The sequence below is a fragment of the Chenopodium album genome, chromosome 21 (genome assembly GCF_948465745.1).
Source record: "Chenopodium album chromosome 21, dcCheAlbu1.1, whole genome shotgun sequence".
Classification (NCBI taxonomy): domain Eukaryota; kingdom Viridiplantae; phylum Streptophyta; class Magnoliopsida; order Caryophyllales; family Amaranthaceae; genus Chenopodium; species Chenopodium album.
The window spans coordinates 7,325,378-7,343,437 of NC_137854.1; the positions used below are offsets into that span (position 1 = coordinate 7,325,378).

The following is an 18,060-nucleotide window of genomic DNA, read 5'->3' on the forward strand; positions in this document are numbered from 1 at the left end:
GATGCATTTTAAGACTATGACTTTTTGCCAAGCACACTTAACTATGGAGTATCTTAACATATGATGAGTTTCCAAACATCTTGCATTGTTGGTAGACATAGTGCATCACATCTCATTAAAGCAGTCATGGGGAGCATTACATAATTATAGCTAACTTCAGAGAATATTTCCTCGATTTTTTTTAAATTGACACGTTTCTTAAGTCAAGTTTACCAATGTACAAATTCAATCATTAATATCTTTAATTACCGATAAGAAAAAATTAAAAAAAAGTTAATGTTAAAAAAAAATAAAAATATAGTAACGAATCTAACAAAAACCCACGTTGCTACATCTTTCATTACATATAAGCCACAAAACAAGGTCAAATAAAAGAAAATGCGTGTATAGTGCTAAAGCAAAACGTGTTAACTAAAAAAATGGAGGTAGTATTATATAATCACTAAAAAAAAAGTTTTAATTACAAAGTGGAGTAATCAATTTAAATAATCTAAATTCAGTAAAATTTAATCTAAATTTAGTTATAAATATGACATATTTTAGTAACTTTTATCTAAAAGTAGTAAATATCAGGTAAAGAGGACATGACTTTAATGAGTGCAATTGCCAGCTAGTGCGCGAGTCCGCGAGACTAGCTAGCTAGAAATATAGAATACACCATGAGTCCATGACATATGGCGATGGATGATTTGAGATGATATCGATGATGTGATGAATTTCCTCGAAAAAGAGAGAGATCTCCTCCCATTATCCCAAGCCTTGTCTTACTAATTGATCGACATAACACTTGCTTGGCCTTGTTTTTTTATTCGAAAGCTACATACTTTTCAAATTAACTACTTGTATTATACAGAAAGAGGATATTGTCCTATCGATCGAGTGTTCTATCTTTATGCAAAATTATACCCAATACTTCATCATAGAGCTATATATATTTGTCCATACTATCCATATTACAAAAAAATCGGAGTATGGTTATTTTGTATTTTTAGTTAATTACTCAAATGTACGAATATTTGAAAGGTTTTTGTCTCAACATATAATAATATGTATATATATGTTGTGAGAACAAACAATTATAAAAGTAGTCGGGAGCATATTAAACTAGAATTTGAGTTAGTTATTATTTCTAAAATAGTTGGAAAAAATGAGTGCAATAATGAATCTATTAGTAATGGCTTCAATGCCAATAGCAAAGGTGCTAATACTAGCGGCCATTGGTTCTTTTCTTGGTTTAGATCGTGTTAATATCTTGGGTGAAGATGCTCGTCACCATTTGAACCAAGTGAGTATAAATACTTCAGTTTACGTCGATTTGTATGTATGTTGTGTATGTGCATGATTTTGTAAGAAATTTGATCATTGTTTTGGTATGTTTAGGTTGTGTTTTATGTATTCAATCCGGCGCTTGTTGCTAGCACCTTGGCAAAGACAATAACCTTTGAAAGCTTTCTTACATTGTGAGTTTATGCATATACATATGAAAGTTATTAGCTTAGATTTAGTGATTTTTGATATGCATATAAAGTTTATACTATGTATATATTTGATTTGAGGAACTAATTAGTTAATTTTTGTTTATGTGGTTGATGAAGGTGGTTTATGCCAGTAAACATCTTTATTACATACCTTATTGGCTCAATACTTGGGTGGATACTTATCAAAATTACAAAAGCTCCAAGGCATCTCAAGGGCCTTATAATAGGAGCATGTTCAGCAGGTAAAATATTTCCATTATTTTATGATTTATTCGCTTTTTTGTTTTGTACTAGTAGATGTCAATAGCCCTTGCTAGTTCGCCCGATTAAGTCCATGGAATAGTATTCAAGCTCGGAGATCATATCTCGTGTATGTATATATTTGTCCTTTGTAGCTCTCTTTACACCAATATAAAGGATTTACTAACGCATGTCACTTTTATTTGTTTTAAGGAAAACAAATTTAATGAGATCAGACCACTATGTTATTTGTTCCTTGTTATTATTAATCTTGGCTTCTAGCTTGCATTACTTGGTAAGTGTTACGTATGATTTCATTGTTTGTGTTGGATTGATTTGCGATAGGTAACTTGGGGAAACTTCCCCTCATCATCGTCCCAGCAATGTGTAGAGAAAAAGGCAGCCCCTTTGGAGATGTTGATGTTTGCCAATCATATGGTTTGGCATACGCTTCACTTTCTATGGCGGTAATAAAGGCTTGTTTATTATTGTTTTAATACGCCTTATTTTGATTAATAAGCTAAACAATATTAAAATCTTAAAACCAAAACCTTAAAACTGACTGCGTAGCTATTACACATTTACACATGTACGTATTTCAGCTCGGAAATTTTTACGTGTGGTCATACACTTACAACATCATTCGGATATCTTCAAGGGATATTGTAGAGGTAGATGCAAATTATCACTCTGAGGTTGGAGATGAAACATATGGGAACAACACAGAATTCTTACTTAAGCCTGCTGATTATTCTCAAATGACTCCTAATAACAAGGTTAGAACTTAATTAATAACCCAAATTACTTACTACTTAATCATATATTGTGAAAGTCTTGATATTGATATTTTCTTGTTTGACGATGATAAATATTGGCAGATTCCAATGTCATCAAAAATTCAACAAATGTTATCCACATTCTCATCAGGAAAGATCAATCTCAAGCCATTGTTTTCACCTTCTACTATTGGCGTGGTACGCTTCGTTCCTTTACTCTAACTAGTAGCCAACCAATTAGTGTTTAATCCAAAATAAAACTCGTGTTACCTAGGATAGTTTGAAGTACAAGTACTGGTGGTACAAGATTAGTACTTTGTACCCTTTAATACAAGTACTTAATTTTATTTCCTTAGTTGTACACTAAAATTCGTTTTTTAGTGTTACATACACTTTGGGTACAGGTGATAAAGATGGGCTCGACCCGATTTTGGTCAGGCTATTGATATAAAATTTGGTCGGAGACGAGTTGGGGTCAACCTCATTTTCTTTTTGGCAGGCCAGGACAAGTATTTTAAACATTTCTATTTTTTTTGGTGCTTGGCCCAAAATGGTTCAAAAAGCCCGATAGATCCGGTCTAAAGTTGACAAGTTTTGGTCAAACATTTTTGGCCCGAGACTTAGCCCAACCCGGCTTTATGGGTCGATTCTTTAGGATTTGGCCAGACCAAAACCCGACCTGGCCCGGCTTGTCCCATTATCACTCCACTCTTTTCAACATCTAATTTTAGATAGTTTAATTGACTTTAATATGATACTCGTATTTCATAAGTATAATGAAAAGTAAAATATTTAACTGGAAATACTATGGAGTAGTAGAAATAATAACAATCGTAATAAAATACAGAGTACGAGAGGGTACGTAGGAGGTAGGACTGTATCTGTAATCTATGGGGAAGATATAGGCCATGTTTGGTAAATGGCTTTTTGGTGGCTTTTTGGTTAGTTTTTGGCTTTTTTATGTGGTCAAATAGCCAAAAAATGTGTTTGGTAATTGGCTTTTTAGCCACTAAAAAAGCTAGCTTTTAAGCTAAAATGAAAAAGCTGTTTTGAGTAGCTTTTTTTGTTGGCTTTTGGCTTGTTGGCCCACAAATTATCTAATAAATAGTCAACAGCCAACAATTAATTTACCAAACACTTTTATAAACAGCCAGCTTAAACAGCCAATTTCAAAAGCCATTATAAATAGCCAAACATACCAGCTGGTCAAACAAGCCAAGTAAATCAGCCAACAGCCAACCGCCAACAGCCACTTGCCAAACAAGGCGATAATATGAAAATGTAGTAGTTTGCCAAATAAAAAACGTAACTCTATCTAATCGTTATCACTTACATCATTGTATGCGTCTTTTTAAAATTAATGACAACATTATTTAATATTCATTATTTGTCTCATTCTATGTTCATCATTCTTTAATATGATTTCTTGATTATTCAGATAGTTGGATTTATGATTGGTTTAATTCCTCCACTGCGAAAGTTGCTGATTGGTAATGATGCACCACTCCATGTCATTGAAGATTCAGCATATTTGCTAGGGTATCAACTTAATTAACTAACGCTCTCTACTCTTCTTATTCCCTTTACCATAATATGCTGTTTAGTTATTTATAACGAATACTCTGTCTGTTCGGAATTAACACAGGGATGCAGCAATCCCAACCATCACGTTAATCCTCGGAGCAAACCTGCTTCTAGGTACTTCAATAAACTCCAATTTAGTTACCATCATCTAATCAATATGTCTTGAGAATCCACACACTTTGATTAATTAATTGGATGCTCTTTATATTTTCAGGTTTAAAGGGATCCCAAATACAGTTTAAAATTGTAATTGGCATAGTAGCCATACGTTACATTTTACTTCCCCTACTCGGCATTCTTATAATTAGGGGAGCTATTCGTGGTGGTATTCTAAAATGTGACCCATTATTTCAGTTTATTTTGCTACTTCAATATGCAGTCCCGCCTGCAATGAACATAAGTACGTTACTCTAACCATTGAATTTTTTCTTAAATATGTGCATTTAATCACCATACACTAATATAGTTTTCTAGGTTACTCTAATCATGGTCGATATTTCTAATAGTAATACCTGCATATCACTATTTAATCCAAAACCCATTTATAATATACTTCCCTATAAGGGCCTGTTCTGATTTACTGAATTGAGCTGAACTGAACTGAATATATTATGAGAGAAGGAAATTATTAGGAACCGAACTGAATTGAACTTAAGCTGAAGAGAACAGATCTTTAAGTGACACTACTTTTAATTTAAGGTCTTTTTTGAAGTTTGTCTAATGAGTATTTAATAGCTCATGTTAACTTTAATTGTAATTTTTTTATAACATGGAAAACCTATTTAAATTATCATTAAAGTAAATTCAAAAGGGAAATTATTTCTATTTAAGACCCTAAATATTAATATTCACAACAAAAGTTAGGGCTCTTCAAATTTAGATGAGTGTTTATAGATTCTCACAAATTTGTACTCCATATTAAGGAAGAATAAATAAAAAGTAGTACGGTACGAAACAATAGAAGATTATGATTAAAATATTCTTAAACAAAAACTAACACTTGATGATCGATCCTTAATTACTTACCACCTGGTTTCAAAAAAAAAAAAAAAAATTACTTACCACCTAATAATTTGTGGTGTATATATGATCATTGACTGCCTAATAGTTTATCGTACGTGTATCACCTACCAAATTTTTTTTTTTTTTTTTTTTTTTTTTGACAAAGAACTACTCCCTCCGTGTTTTTTTAAGTAATACATTTTCCATTTCCGGCCGTGTTTTTTTAAGTGATATATTTCCTTTTTTGGCAAAACAATACATTAAAATATTATATCTCTCTCCTCTTATGATCCCCACCCAAACCCACTACTACTTTTTTATTATATCTTTCCTCTCACATATATTACTTTTCAATAAACTATTAACCCTACTATCTTTCTTAAACAATTTTTTAATACTCCACTACCCCACTTACCTCTTATTTTATTTAAGTCAATTAAATTGCCTAAAACTATGTGCCGGTCAATATGTATCACTTAAAAAAACACGGAGGGAGTACCAAATATTTGTTAGTACTACGTACGAGTAACTTCTAAATTCTAATGGTGAGTTGTGAAAAATGACAGGCACAATGACAGAGCTATTTGGAAATGGTCAAAGTGAATATTCAGTGATATTGTTGTGGACGTATGGTCTAGCTGCGGTTGCACTCACTCTTTGGTCTACTATCTTTTTGTGGCTTGTGGCTTCTTAGTTACACTTCCATTTTCAATTACTTTCTCGCTCACTAATCACATATAGTACTACACGGTCTACAACTCTACAACGCGTATGTGAGAGGGGCAGAGGGCACCAAGAAGATCGACGTTCCTAACAAGTAGGGGGGAAATTGGAGATCCCTCTAACAAGTCCTAAAAGGGAGAGTGTCGACCATTAGGCCAGCCTTAGTTCTCTCTTAGCTTTTATGAAATGTATACTATCAAATGCTTTACTTTTGCATTGTATATTTATGGACGGCTACAAGGATCCCACAAGATTGGAGGAAGAGCACCTTGGTCCCGGTTTATAAAAACAAAGGAGACGCTCAAGATTGTTCTAACTATCGAGGAATTAAGCTTATGAGCCATACTATGAAGTTGTGGGAAAGGGTGATTGAACAAAGGTTGAGGGCATGCACAAGCATTTCAGATAACCAATTTGGTTTTATGCCTGGGAGATCTACTATGGAGGCAATCCATTTGATAAGACAAATGATGGAGTTTTATAGGGTAAAGAAGAAAGATCTTCATATGGTCTTTATTGATTTAGAGAAGGCATATGACAAGGTGCCAAGAGAGATACTTTGGTGGGCAATGTTGAAGAAAGGTATCCCACGAAGGTATGTAGACCTAGTTAAGGATATGTATCGGGATGTGTCAACAAATGTGAGGACATGCGGAGGGTTGACAAAAGATTTCCCTATTACAATCGGATTGCATCAAGGGTCTGCATTAAGCCCTTTTCTTTTTGCAACGGTTCTAGATGAATTAACTAGACCAATTCAAGATGAGGTTCCATGGTGTATGCTGTTCGCAGATGATATCGTTTTGGTGGATGAGACTAAGGATGGGGTTAATGTCAAGTTGGAGCAATGGAGGCAAAGGTTGGAATCTAGAGGGTTTAAGCTAAGTCGGAGTAAGACTGAATATTTGGTATGTCGTTTTGGCACTCAGAGGGGGACAAGCAATGAAGTGGTGAGTTTGGATGGAAAGGATTTGACCATGAGTGAATGTTTTAAGTACCTAGGGTCGATCATCCAGAAGAATGGTGACATTGATCAAGACGTGACCCACAGGATTAAGTCAGGGTGGCTTAAATGGAGAGCGGCCACGGGAGTGTTATGCGACCGCAGCATTCCCTTAAAGTTGAAGGGAAAATTCTACAGGACTGCCATAAGACCAGTGTTGCTCTATGGTACAGAATGTTGGGCTTCTAAGAAAGAGCATATTAAAAAGATGGAGGTTACGGAAATGCGCATGTTAAGGTGGATGTGTGGAAACACTTTAAGAGATAGAATCAGAAATGAGGTTATTCGCAAGAAAGTAGGTGTGGCGGGCATTGTAGATAAATTAAGGGAAAATCGTCTGCGTTGGTTTGGACATGTAAGACGGAGACCCGAGGGTGCACCGGTGCGAAGAGTGGAAGAGTGGGACCATGGAGGGATTAAACGAGGAAGAGGGAGACCAAAGATGACTTGGTTGGAAGGAGTGAGGAAGGATATGAAGTGCATGGATTTACGTGAGGATGAAGTTTTGGATCGTAAGGGATGGAGGAGAAAGATTTATGTTGATGACTACACGGAATAATCAAATTTGGTTCATGTTAGCCGACCCCACTTTTGGGATTAAGGCTTTGATTGATTGATTGATTGATTGATTGATTGATTTAGTGGTAATATACAGATAAAATATATACGTACAAGAGTACTCTGCATACATAGTGCAATGAATTAAATCTGTATCTTCAATCTTTATAGAGATGTATTTAGTAAATGCTAGCTACCTAGTTGGTTTTGTTGATGGTATTCAAAATTTTTGTATTCAAAATTTAGGATCAAATTCCATTATTTGTAGTTTGGGATTTTACGCAAAAACATATTGAACCAATTCTTTTGTGAGAAATTAATCAATTAGATTTGGAGATAGTAATATACTTCATACTTAAAAAATCAATCTTAAAAATTATAATTTTTTTTATTAAAATATAATAAAAATACAAGTAAATCTCTAATCAAATGATTATCTAGCACGCAACTCAGTAAAAAAAAAGTGACTAGAGATGGAGGGAATAGTAAAAACTAAAACACGTGCGTGGACTTAAGTATCAAAATAAGTTGTGTAGTGTACTTGTATATGATTAATCAATTTTATGGTCAATAATTGAGCAACTGCGGTGTTATGTATCTAGCTTCTTGAGTACACTTTCTGATGTTCTCTTGTATAAAGCTACAAGTAGTTCTAAGTAGTAGTAAAAAAAACTATAGTATAGTCATAAAGTAGTTGGAAAAATGAGTACAATAAATCTATTCGTGTTGGCTTCGATGCCAATATTGAAGGTGCTTTTGATTACTGCCATTGGTTCATTCCTCGCGTTAGATTGTGTTGATATACTCGGGGAGAATGCTCGAAAGCATTTAAACAAAGTAAGTACTCTGTATATACTTAATGATCATATCATATACGAAGTAATATCGTTTTTTAGTCTTTCAATTTAAGGAATGATGTTCATTTAGCTTTGTAACTCATGTTGATCCATGGAGTTATGTGTTATGACTTATTTTTGATATGTTCAGGTTGTGTTTTTCGTATTTGGTCCGGCGCTTATAGCTAGTAACTTGGCAAAGGGCGTCACCTTTGAAACCTTTCTCACTTTGTGAGTTTCTAAGCATCTCTCCTTAACTCCATTAGCTATTATCTCTATTTGATTGATTGCTTACCCTGTCGTAATATTAATATATAGCCGTTTCACTAAAATTGTTAACACTTGTGTCTTTACCGTCCCTAATGTACAACTTTGATCATTATCACATATTCTCATTATAATGATTATAATTTCTATCAATTTCAATATTTAATCACATGAAGTCATATTCCAGAATAATCACTTCAATAACTTTTGGCCTCATTAAATTTTTTGATTTGCATAGTTAATTAGTGTTGTTTTGTTTGTGCAACTATGCAGGTGGTTTATGCCAATAAACATCTTCATTACATATCTAATTGGTTCATTACTTGGTTGGACACTTGCCAAAGTTACAAAAGCTCCAAAGCATTTCAGAGGCCTTATAATAGGATCATGTTCTGCAGGTAAATCTACTTATATGTGTAGATAATTGTACATGTACTCATATAGCTAACTGATCATGAGATTAATGTATTCATAACAATGCTCTTTGTGGGTAATTTACCCGGTGAGTAAACTAAGTTCTTTCGATTGCGTTGTTCTAATAGGGAGTTTGGGGAAACTGCCCATCATAATTGTCCCAGCAATGTGCAACGAGAAAGGCAGTCCCTTTGGTGCAGTTGATGTCTGTCATTCTTATGCTATGGCTTACGCCTCACTTTCCATGGCGGTATGATTATTAAACCCTACATGTCTCAGAATTTGATCAAATGTACCAAAATTTCATTCGTCGTTCAACTAATTCAAGCTCACAAAGTCATATTATTAGGAGTTTAGTACCATAAAACATAAGTAAAATGTACATAGTTAAATTTTGGGTCGATATGATAGCTAATATTTAAATGGAGAAAGTAACGTACTATGTAACTATTGATCATGTATACGAGTTTATGTGGTTCAGTGGTTAAATTTCAGTTGAATGGTATATTTATCTGGTCATACACATACAACATCATCCGGATATCATCAAGGGAGATTGTAGACGAAGTAGATCAGACATCACCAAACAGAGAACCTCTGCTTCCATCACAGAACAACCAGGTTAAATTAGAGCTTTTCACCCTTAATCAATTTTCTTGGAACATTCTTAATTTTGACATTTTCGTGTTTGATGATATGTTGACGTGCAGACTCCATTATTATCTAAAATACAACAATTCTTAACTACACTACCAAGAAAGATCAATTTCAAGTCATTTTTTGCACCTTCTACTATAGGAGTGGTATTACTTAAACCCATCTATTTTATGTTTTATCTAAAATCTAAACTCGAGTTTAACTTGGTGTGACGTAGTAGTCCCAAGCCAAGCTGCCCTAAACTCGAGTTTGGCTTGAGTCATTAGTTGATTAAAAACTACATTTGGTGTTTACAGATAATTGGATTTATGGTTGGGATGATTTCACCACTGCGAAATCTGCTGATTGGTAATGATGCTCCTCTCCATGTTGTACAAGATTCAGCTTATATGCTTGGGTATTGACTTTAACCAATTAACTCTCTCAACTTTGCTAATTAACTACGAGTAATTTTTAAACAAATTGATTAATTTACACATAACAATTAACAATTCCATAATGCAGAGATGCAGCCATTCCAGCCATCACATTGATTCTAGGAGCAAATCTTCTACCAGGTACAGTACTTAAAACAACTCCGGTTTAACAACCAATGTGACATTTTAGTTTAGAATTCAAAAATTTTATTAAGATAACTTGATGCTTTTCTTCAGGTTTAAAGGGATCTCAAATACAAGTTAGAACCATAATATGCATAGCAGTGGTTCGCTACATACTGCTTCCTCTGCTAGGCCTTGTTATAGTCAAGGGCGCGGTTCATTTTGGTATTCTACACGTCGATCCCTTATTTCAGTTCATTCTACTGCTTCAATATGCACTCCCGCCTGCTATGAGCATAAGTACGTACCATCACTATCGCATTTCATCTACATTCCTGAATTATTAAAAAATGTGTTATTTATTTATGCGTTCATAAATGATCATTAAAGTGCGAACAAACATAAGTGATAAATGTAACCATTATTTCAATTTTTTTTAAAAAGGACTGTATAAAAGCTTGATGGTCCTCAACTATCCAATAATTTGTCGTGATTCAATTTGTCATAATTTTATAATTAGTCGTGTCATGTGAATATGTGATATTTGCAGGCACCATGACTCAAGTGTTTGGAAGTGGCCAAAGTGAATATTCAGTAATTTTGTTGTGGACATATGGTCTAGCAGCGGTTTCACTTACTCTTTGGTCCACGTTCTTTTTATGGCTTGTGGTTTCTTAACTTTGTTCAATTGTCACGATATATATTTTTTATTCCTAATCCATATAAATCTGTACGGCCGTGAGGGGCTATGTGAACTAGATTATTGTTGAATGTGTGAGTGGTATTTATGTCAATGCTGTTGGATTAGTTTCAATATATATAATCAATGCAACATATTAATTTATTTTCATAATATTTTGTAACTATTTTGCGATTAAAAGATATTATTTGTTAAATTTGCTTTGACGTTCTAAATACAAAGTATAAAATGTTATTAGAGGGACATTTAAAGGAATGGAGTTTTTTTTCTTCCCTTCATAGTTCCTACAGTCTATAGTACTACGTATATTTTAACTTCAATACAAAGTGTATTAAACTGGACCTCAATAAGTACATAGAAGCCAACAATGTACTTAGTGGGCCTAATGGCCTGGCCCATCTGTCTCTAATATGTTCAGGGATTCAGGCTTAAAAGGCATCACTGTATTCACTAATCAAATTATTTTTTGGTCAAATAAAGGTACTGTATTAGGCATGCTAGAGAGCGTGAAAAATACCTTTACATGCTAAAAAACATCTTTAATGAGAAAATTAACGTGATACCACATTTAATGATTCTAGATATAAAAGAAAAGAGATGCTATGTGCTTTATTTAAACAAGGGCGACTAACCTATGCATTATAGCTCAATGCGTGGTTATTGCAGGCGGATGCACAATCCGCATGGTGCATCACTTAAAAATAACGGAAAGAATATTGTATGGATATAAAAAGAATATTTATTTAAATTGAAAAGAACATGTTATAAAATTGTAAAGAACATTGTATAGAAATGTAAAGAACATTCAGTTAAACTGAAAAGGATATGTGCTAGAATAATGTTAAATAATGTTCTTTATGTTTTCAAAAAAAAAAAAAGTTCTTTATCTTCATGTTCTTTAATTGTCAGTATAATACTCCCTCTGTTTTTAAATACTTGATCCATTTCTCCATGTGCGGAGTTTTAGGAGAAATTGGAGAAAGTAATAAAATATGGAGATAGTGGGGTTGGTGGAAGGATAAAAAATTGTAGAAAGCAAAGGTAGTGGAGAGAATTGGAAGAGATAGAATATATATTGGGTCCGCTAGGTGAGAGAAATTAATTAAATATTATAAAAGCTTTCCAAATAAGGAAATGGAGCAAGTATTTAAAAACGGCCGCAAAAGGAAAGTGGAGCAAGTATTTAAAAACGGAGGGAGTATACTTTTATTTGTGACATAATGTTAATTGCTAATTCGGGTCGAGCCGGGCCTTAATTAACATAATATCTGCCTAAACCCGAAAAATATAACGGGCTTTTCAGGCTTTTTTCGGGTCGGATTTGGATTTTTAAATAAAAATGCATTTTTAGGCTTGCCCAAACCTGCCTTATTTTCGAGCCGGGCTGAAGTTGACCACCTCTAATTATCATGTTCTTTATTAATATTATGGATGTTCTTTAGATATATATAAAGAACATAAAATTTGATATTTTTTTTACAAAATAGCTATATATATGTTCTTTACAAAACAAATATATGTTCATTACAATACAACTATATGTGATGTTCTTTATAAAATAGCTAGATTTTTTTTTTATAAAATAACTGTATGTTCTTTACTGAACAACTAAATGTTCATTCCGCCTTTTTAAAAAGAAAACGCATACACGGAGCATTGTACATCCGCTTTCATGGAAAAAATTCCAATTATAGCTAGCTATGTTTGGGAACTATTTTAATTTTGTCTCATGTCACAAATTTAGCTGTTGACAATTTATTAATGAGAGAAAATATATGTATATAAATATTTTTAAGGGTATAAATATCCACACACTATGAATAAGACTTTTAAAAAGAGACCGTTAGCTTTAATGAAAGAAAGTATAACAGTAAAATAACTTCCTCCAATGCCTTTAATTTAAAGCTTTTGAGCTGTAGACTTGTAGCTTCAATGTCTCACCAATCGGGGGAATATTTAACTATACAAAAGGAACGTGTAAACAGTCGGGCGAATGTTTATCTGCATGCTTTTATGTAAATTATAAAAGCAATAGTTTTACCTAAACAAAGAAAATTAAACTATTATTAGCCAATCATATCATAGACTTTTAAAACTTTAAAACAATTAAATTATTACAAATTAAAGGGAGATCGAGAAGAAAGAATTTAATTTGTTGATTTCACGAAAGTTGGGAGAGGAAGATAAAATGGGATTAATAGAATTGTTTGTGGTGGCATCATTACCGGTTGTGAAGGTTCTATTAATCACTGCCCTAGGCTTGTTTCTTGCTTTGGACCGTGTTGATATCTTGGATGAAAATGCTCGACATCACTTAAACAAGGTTGGTATTGATTCATTTCTTATTATTATAGCCAGATTTCAATTTATGAAAGGCGAAGATTTATTGAAAATGTTTTATTTACAACAAACGATCTAATACAATTGTTAAACTATCATTTTAATTTGGTTAAATTTGACTAATTTTGATGGTCTTCAGGTTGTTTTTTACGTTTTCAACCCATCTCTAGTTGCTGGTAACTTGACTAAAACTGTCACTCTTGAAAGCTTTCTTACCTTGTAAGTCATTATTTTTTATCCCAAGTTCGTGATTAGCTAAGACATAAATGATTATTTGTTTTAGATTTCTTTGGATTTATTTATTTATTTACTAGTAATTATTAATTTTTGATGTAGGTGGTTTATGCCAGTGAACATATTGATAACGTTTGTAATAGGGTCGGCACTAGGCTACCTGCTCGCGAAAGTTACAAAGGCTCCAAGCCTCCAAAGCATCTTAAGGGTCTTATCATTGGAGCTTGTTCTGCAGGTTAATTATACATGATTCAATTTCACTTTATTTTCTCTATTTTATTTTTTTTAAAAAAAAAAAATTTGAGCATTTTTTTTTTAATTTGAATTTAAAAGTATACTTGAAAACAGGAAATTTGGGAAACATGCTTATCATTTTAGTTCCTGCAATGTGCAAAGAAAAGGGCAGTCCATTTGGAGCACCTGATGATTGTGAAACTTATGCTCTATCTTACGCTTCTCTTTCCATGGCGGTAAGATTTATTATTTTTTATTGTTTTATTATTATATAATTATGCCTCAAGTTAAGTGCTCATTAATACATATATGGAGTACTAGAGACAGTCCTGTATGTTCTATACTTCTATTCATGTTATTTTCATTTTATTTTCGGATAACTAGTTTAAAAAAGCTAAGTTTAACTAACAAAGTTAAATTATTAAATTTAACAAGATTAGGTAAGAACAAATATAAGTGAAAATAAAGTAAATTAAACATGCTTATCACTTGATCTACAATCTACTCTCATCTCAACGTGCATGAAATTTGATGCATGCATGTTGAATAATAAATTAATAATCCTCGAAGTCATTATAACCTCCCCTCGTAAAGATATTAGCTAGATGAACAATTTCACTAATATTACAGTTGGTCAAATGGTCATTTGATATTTTCATATTGCGATTTTGTTAGAAAATTCAGGTGACAAGAAATACGTGCTCTTAAGAGAATAAACGAATAATAGTGAAACAGAGGAGGTAGTGTTTTGGATATTATATTGAGTATTGACAATAGCTGATTGAATTTCCTAATATAATTTCAGATAGGGGCAGTATACTTGTGGTTGTATGTATACAACGTTGTACGAGTCACGGCTAGCGAAGTAGCGGGAGAAACATGTTGATGTTTAAAGGTTTTGATGATGCGGAACTTAAACTACAACAAACTCATCTCATAAAGGTTTTTCAAGTGTTTGTTTAGCTAAGGTGAAATTGATCTTGGAGATGGAAGAAGTAGCTGATGCTAGGAAGACTTGAAGAAGTTCTTTATCCAGAAAGTTATTCACAATAGAAGAAGAGTTCCCTAACAGGAACGTTCCCTAACAGGAACCTGAAGATGGTTGACTAAGATCTTTGGAGGAACTTAGTGAAGCGTGGAGCCCAAGTAAACCTACCAGATCAAGAGCGCAGCGCAGCAATGTTTTAGTTAAGATTTTATCTTCTAGATTCGTTGTTAAATATGTTAAGTAGGATATGCATGGAATTTATTAGAGGCGTGACAAGATAGCTTGGCAAGTTAATTAAAATCGGAAAAGATAAAAGATAGAATTTGGAAAAGATTTTCTTTTAAATGTTTATTTCTTAAAATCAGTTTGTTGAAAAGATATTATGCTTTTTAACTAAATATTTCTATCTTATTTTCTGGAAAGATTTTCTTCTAAAAGATTTACTTAAAAACCGTGTTTTAAGATAAGTTAAGTTTAACTTATTTATCTTTATGAAAACCTACTTTCTATACGAGTCATGCTTGTATAAATAGTAGAGAACGAAATGAGTTAAGGTTTGTGTGAGTTTTATGCGTGAAGAATTACAAAGCTTTAATTGTGTAAGTTTGCCAAGCTTATAGTCTTGTCATATTAGTTTCGGGTTTCATGCATAGCTTGCCTATCATATACTAGGTGTTAATTCTTGTATTTGGTTTGGATTATTTGGGTGAGAGTATTTTGTTATCATTGCATATAGAGAAAGCTTCTGGTGAGAAGGGGAAGATTGTACTTGGGGAGTACGAGAGAGTCTAAGTGTGGAACTTAGACTGGGTAGAACACGGTGCTGTTCTGTAGAGAGTTCGTTTAGGAACTTGAGAGTATAGACTTAATTATAATAGGTTGTAACTTGGTGTTTGCCCTATTATAGTGAAAGTGTTTGTGTTTGAAATCCCTAAGGTAGGGTCGAGGTTTTACTTCTAGTTGGGCACTAGAAGGTTTCCTCGTAAAATACTGTGTGCTTTGCAAGTTCCTGTTTTATTCTGTTTTATATTTCGAAAAGTAGTCATTAGGAACTCATCTACAATTCACCCCCCCTCTTGTAGAGTTCGTCTCAACTAACAAAACAGATCCAAATTATGAACCCCTTCTTCCTTCCAATTCTAATATAAGCTCTTCATCTAGCTCATTGGTGAAATTCTTGCATTATTGTTCCTTTTATGGTATTCTTTTGATTAATTTGTGGACGGGTTGTATGCATTAGAAATTTATGAATTTGATTGACTATTTTTCAAATAAATTGGGACAGATTATATTAACAGGTAGATTAAAACAATACGTCAGAATTTTGATAGAAAAGATCAATGCCAAAGCAGTATTCGCACCATCAACTATTGCAACGGTATACTCTTAACTCTATTTTTGTTAAATCTCGGTCTCATTTTTTATTATTATTATTTTTTTTATTTTTATTTTTGTTGTACGGTTTTGATTTATATGCAACCTTAAGCCCCATAGTGTGCTTAAACTTGGTCGGTCCTTTGAAGATTAATCTTATTTAATCATTAGCTCTTAAGTCTTAACATTTCATTTACCATATGATCTAAAAATTGTCATCTATATTAAATTGGTACGGCAAAACATAAATCTATTAACTTGTATTGAATGTAGGTACTTGGGTTTGCCATCGGAATGATGTCTCCAATCAGAAATTTGATGATTGGCAATGATGCTCCACTCCACGTGGTCATGGACTCGGCTTTATTACTTGGGTATGCCATTTCCAAATTATATGCATGCTAATATAGGGACAAATTAACAAATCAATATTAACGTAAATTGTAAATTATAAAATGTTTAAGTCGTACATCACACAGGTACTAACCTAGTTCAATTCATAATATATAGAGATGCAGCTATCCCTACGGTTACCCTAATACTTGGAGCGAATCTCCTCCAAGGTTATCCCTTGTCCTTCCAATCTATCTTTTCAACTTTACAATTAATATAGCAACCCAATATACGAATTACAAGTATGTATTATTATTGTACTTTTTTTCATTATATTTTGTATATTTTGTTGTTAGGTTTAAAGGGTTCTGGTATTCAACCTAGAGTTGTTATTGGGATAGTTGTATCTCGTTACATAATTCTTCCTCTGCTGGGAATTCTTATTGTTAAGGGTGCGATCCAAGTTGGTTTTGTGCCATTCAACAATAAACTGTTTGTGTTTGTTCTTTTAGTTCAATATGCCCTGCCACCAGCAATTAATTTAGGTACACTTTTAATCTTTTATACTACATAGTACTCCTTTCATCACATTTATATATATATATATATATATATATATATATATATATATATATATATATATATATATATATATATATATATATATTTTTTTTTTTTTTTCATGTTATTCATTATTTTTGAATTTATCAACGTACAACTTTGACTAATGATATACCTAATTTACTAATTATAGGTATAAACTATTGTGTATAAACTAACAAAGTTGATACATGAAAATATATAGATTGAGACGATTATAAAACGAAGTTATATTAAAATATAATCATTTATTATATATAAATATAATCAAGTAGTATGAATGATTTTAACATAATAATAGAGCATAGATGTAACATAATCCATAAAGATTAAACTACTCATAATCAAACAATGGCTAGCTTTTATATTTTCTAATGTTTATCTTACGATGATTATATGCTAGGAACGATGATGCAGTTATTTGGAGCTGGCCAAAGTGAGTGTTCGGTAATTATGTTATGGACTTATGCTTTGGCATCTGTTTCTCTCACCCTTTGGTCCACGTTATTTCTATGGATTGTCACATGAACATATACTCGTACCTTGTAGAAATTCATCCCGTGCTAAATTTAAATTTGTTCCCCCTTGTTATATGACGTGACATAAATGGGCCTCAAACCATCAACGTCTTATGGATCAAATATTCCTTTATTATTATTATTATTATTATTATTATTATTATTATTATTATTTTTTAATATTGATTTGGTGATGTTCTGTTACAACTTTACAAGGCAGAAGAGAAACGTACTTACGTACATTGTTGTTATAAAGACATCAATCTAAAGGACGCAAATTTAATTTTTGTGACAAATAAACTTTTATGGCCCTCCAAAAAAGCCTGATAGTTTCAACGTGAAGAAACCGTGGCAGTGTGGCTCCATTTGAATGAATTTGGGAGGCATATGTACTTTGTGAGATGAGTGAAATTCCTAGGAAATAGAGTCATGTTAATTTTAGGACTTGTAACTCGTACTCGTAACAACTAACAACGGTGTAAAAAAGAGAGAGGGGGATAGCTCAAGTGGTTAGCGCTGCTCTCCCGGTTCTAAGAGATCTTGGGATCGATTCTCACCCCCGCCCTTTGTGGCTCTCTAAACACCAAAAAAAAAAAAAACAACGGTGTAAAAAAAAACACTGAGATAATTGTAGGATGCTTTTCTCTTTATACAAGAGTGAG

The 18,060-nt window shown here is 32.9% G+C and overlaps 2 protein-coding genes and 1 pseudogene across 2 annotated transcripts; all 3 read left to right on the top strand.

Annotated features, from left to right (window-relative positions):
- Positions 1-1,099: 1,099 nt before the first annotated feature.
- LOC145602727 (protein PIN-LIKES 3-like) lies at positions 1,100-5,969 on the top strand. Its single transcript, XM_081658894.1, has 10 exons — positions 1,100-1,285; positions 1,381-1,460; positions 1,596-1,720; positions 2,064-2,185; positions 2,321-2,494; positions 2,597-2,692; positions 3,933-4,033; positions 4,140-4,192; positions 4,293-4,478; positions 5,647-5,969. The coding sequence occupies exons 1-10, from the start codon at positions 1,148-1,150 to the stop codon at positions 5,772-5,774; spliced, it is 1,203 nt and encodes a 400-aa protein (XP_081515020.1). The 5' UTR covers positions 1,100-1,147; the 3' UTR covers positions 5,775-5,969.
- A 2,097-nt stretch (positions 5,970-8,066) lies between these two features.
- Positions 8,067-10,837, top strand: LOC145602909 (protein PIN-LIKES 3-like). The gene is made up of 10 exons (XM_081659057.1): positions 8,067-8,201; positions 8,352-8,431; positions 8,741-8,865; positions 9,010-9,131; positions 9,377-9,502; positions 9,592-9,684; positions 9,835-9,935; positions 10,043-10,095; positions 10,192-10,377; positions 10,628-10,837. The coding sequence occupies exons 1-10, from the start codon at positions 8,067-8,069 to the stop codon at positions 10,753-10,755; spliced, it is 1,149 nt and encodes a 382-aa protein (XP_081515183.1). The 3' UTR covers positions 10,756-10,837.
- A 2,128-nt stretch (positions 10,838-12,965) lies between these two features.
- Positions 12,966-17,408, top strand: LOC145603097 (protein PIN-LIKES 1-like; annotated as a pseudogene).
- Positions 17,409-18,060: the final 652 nt, after the last annotated feature.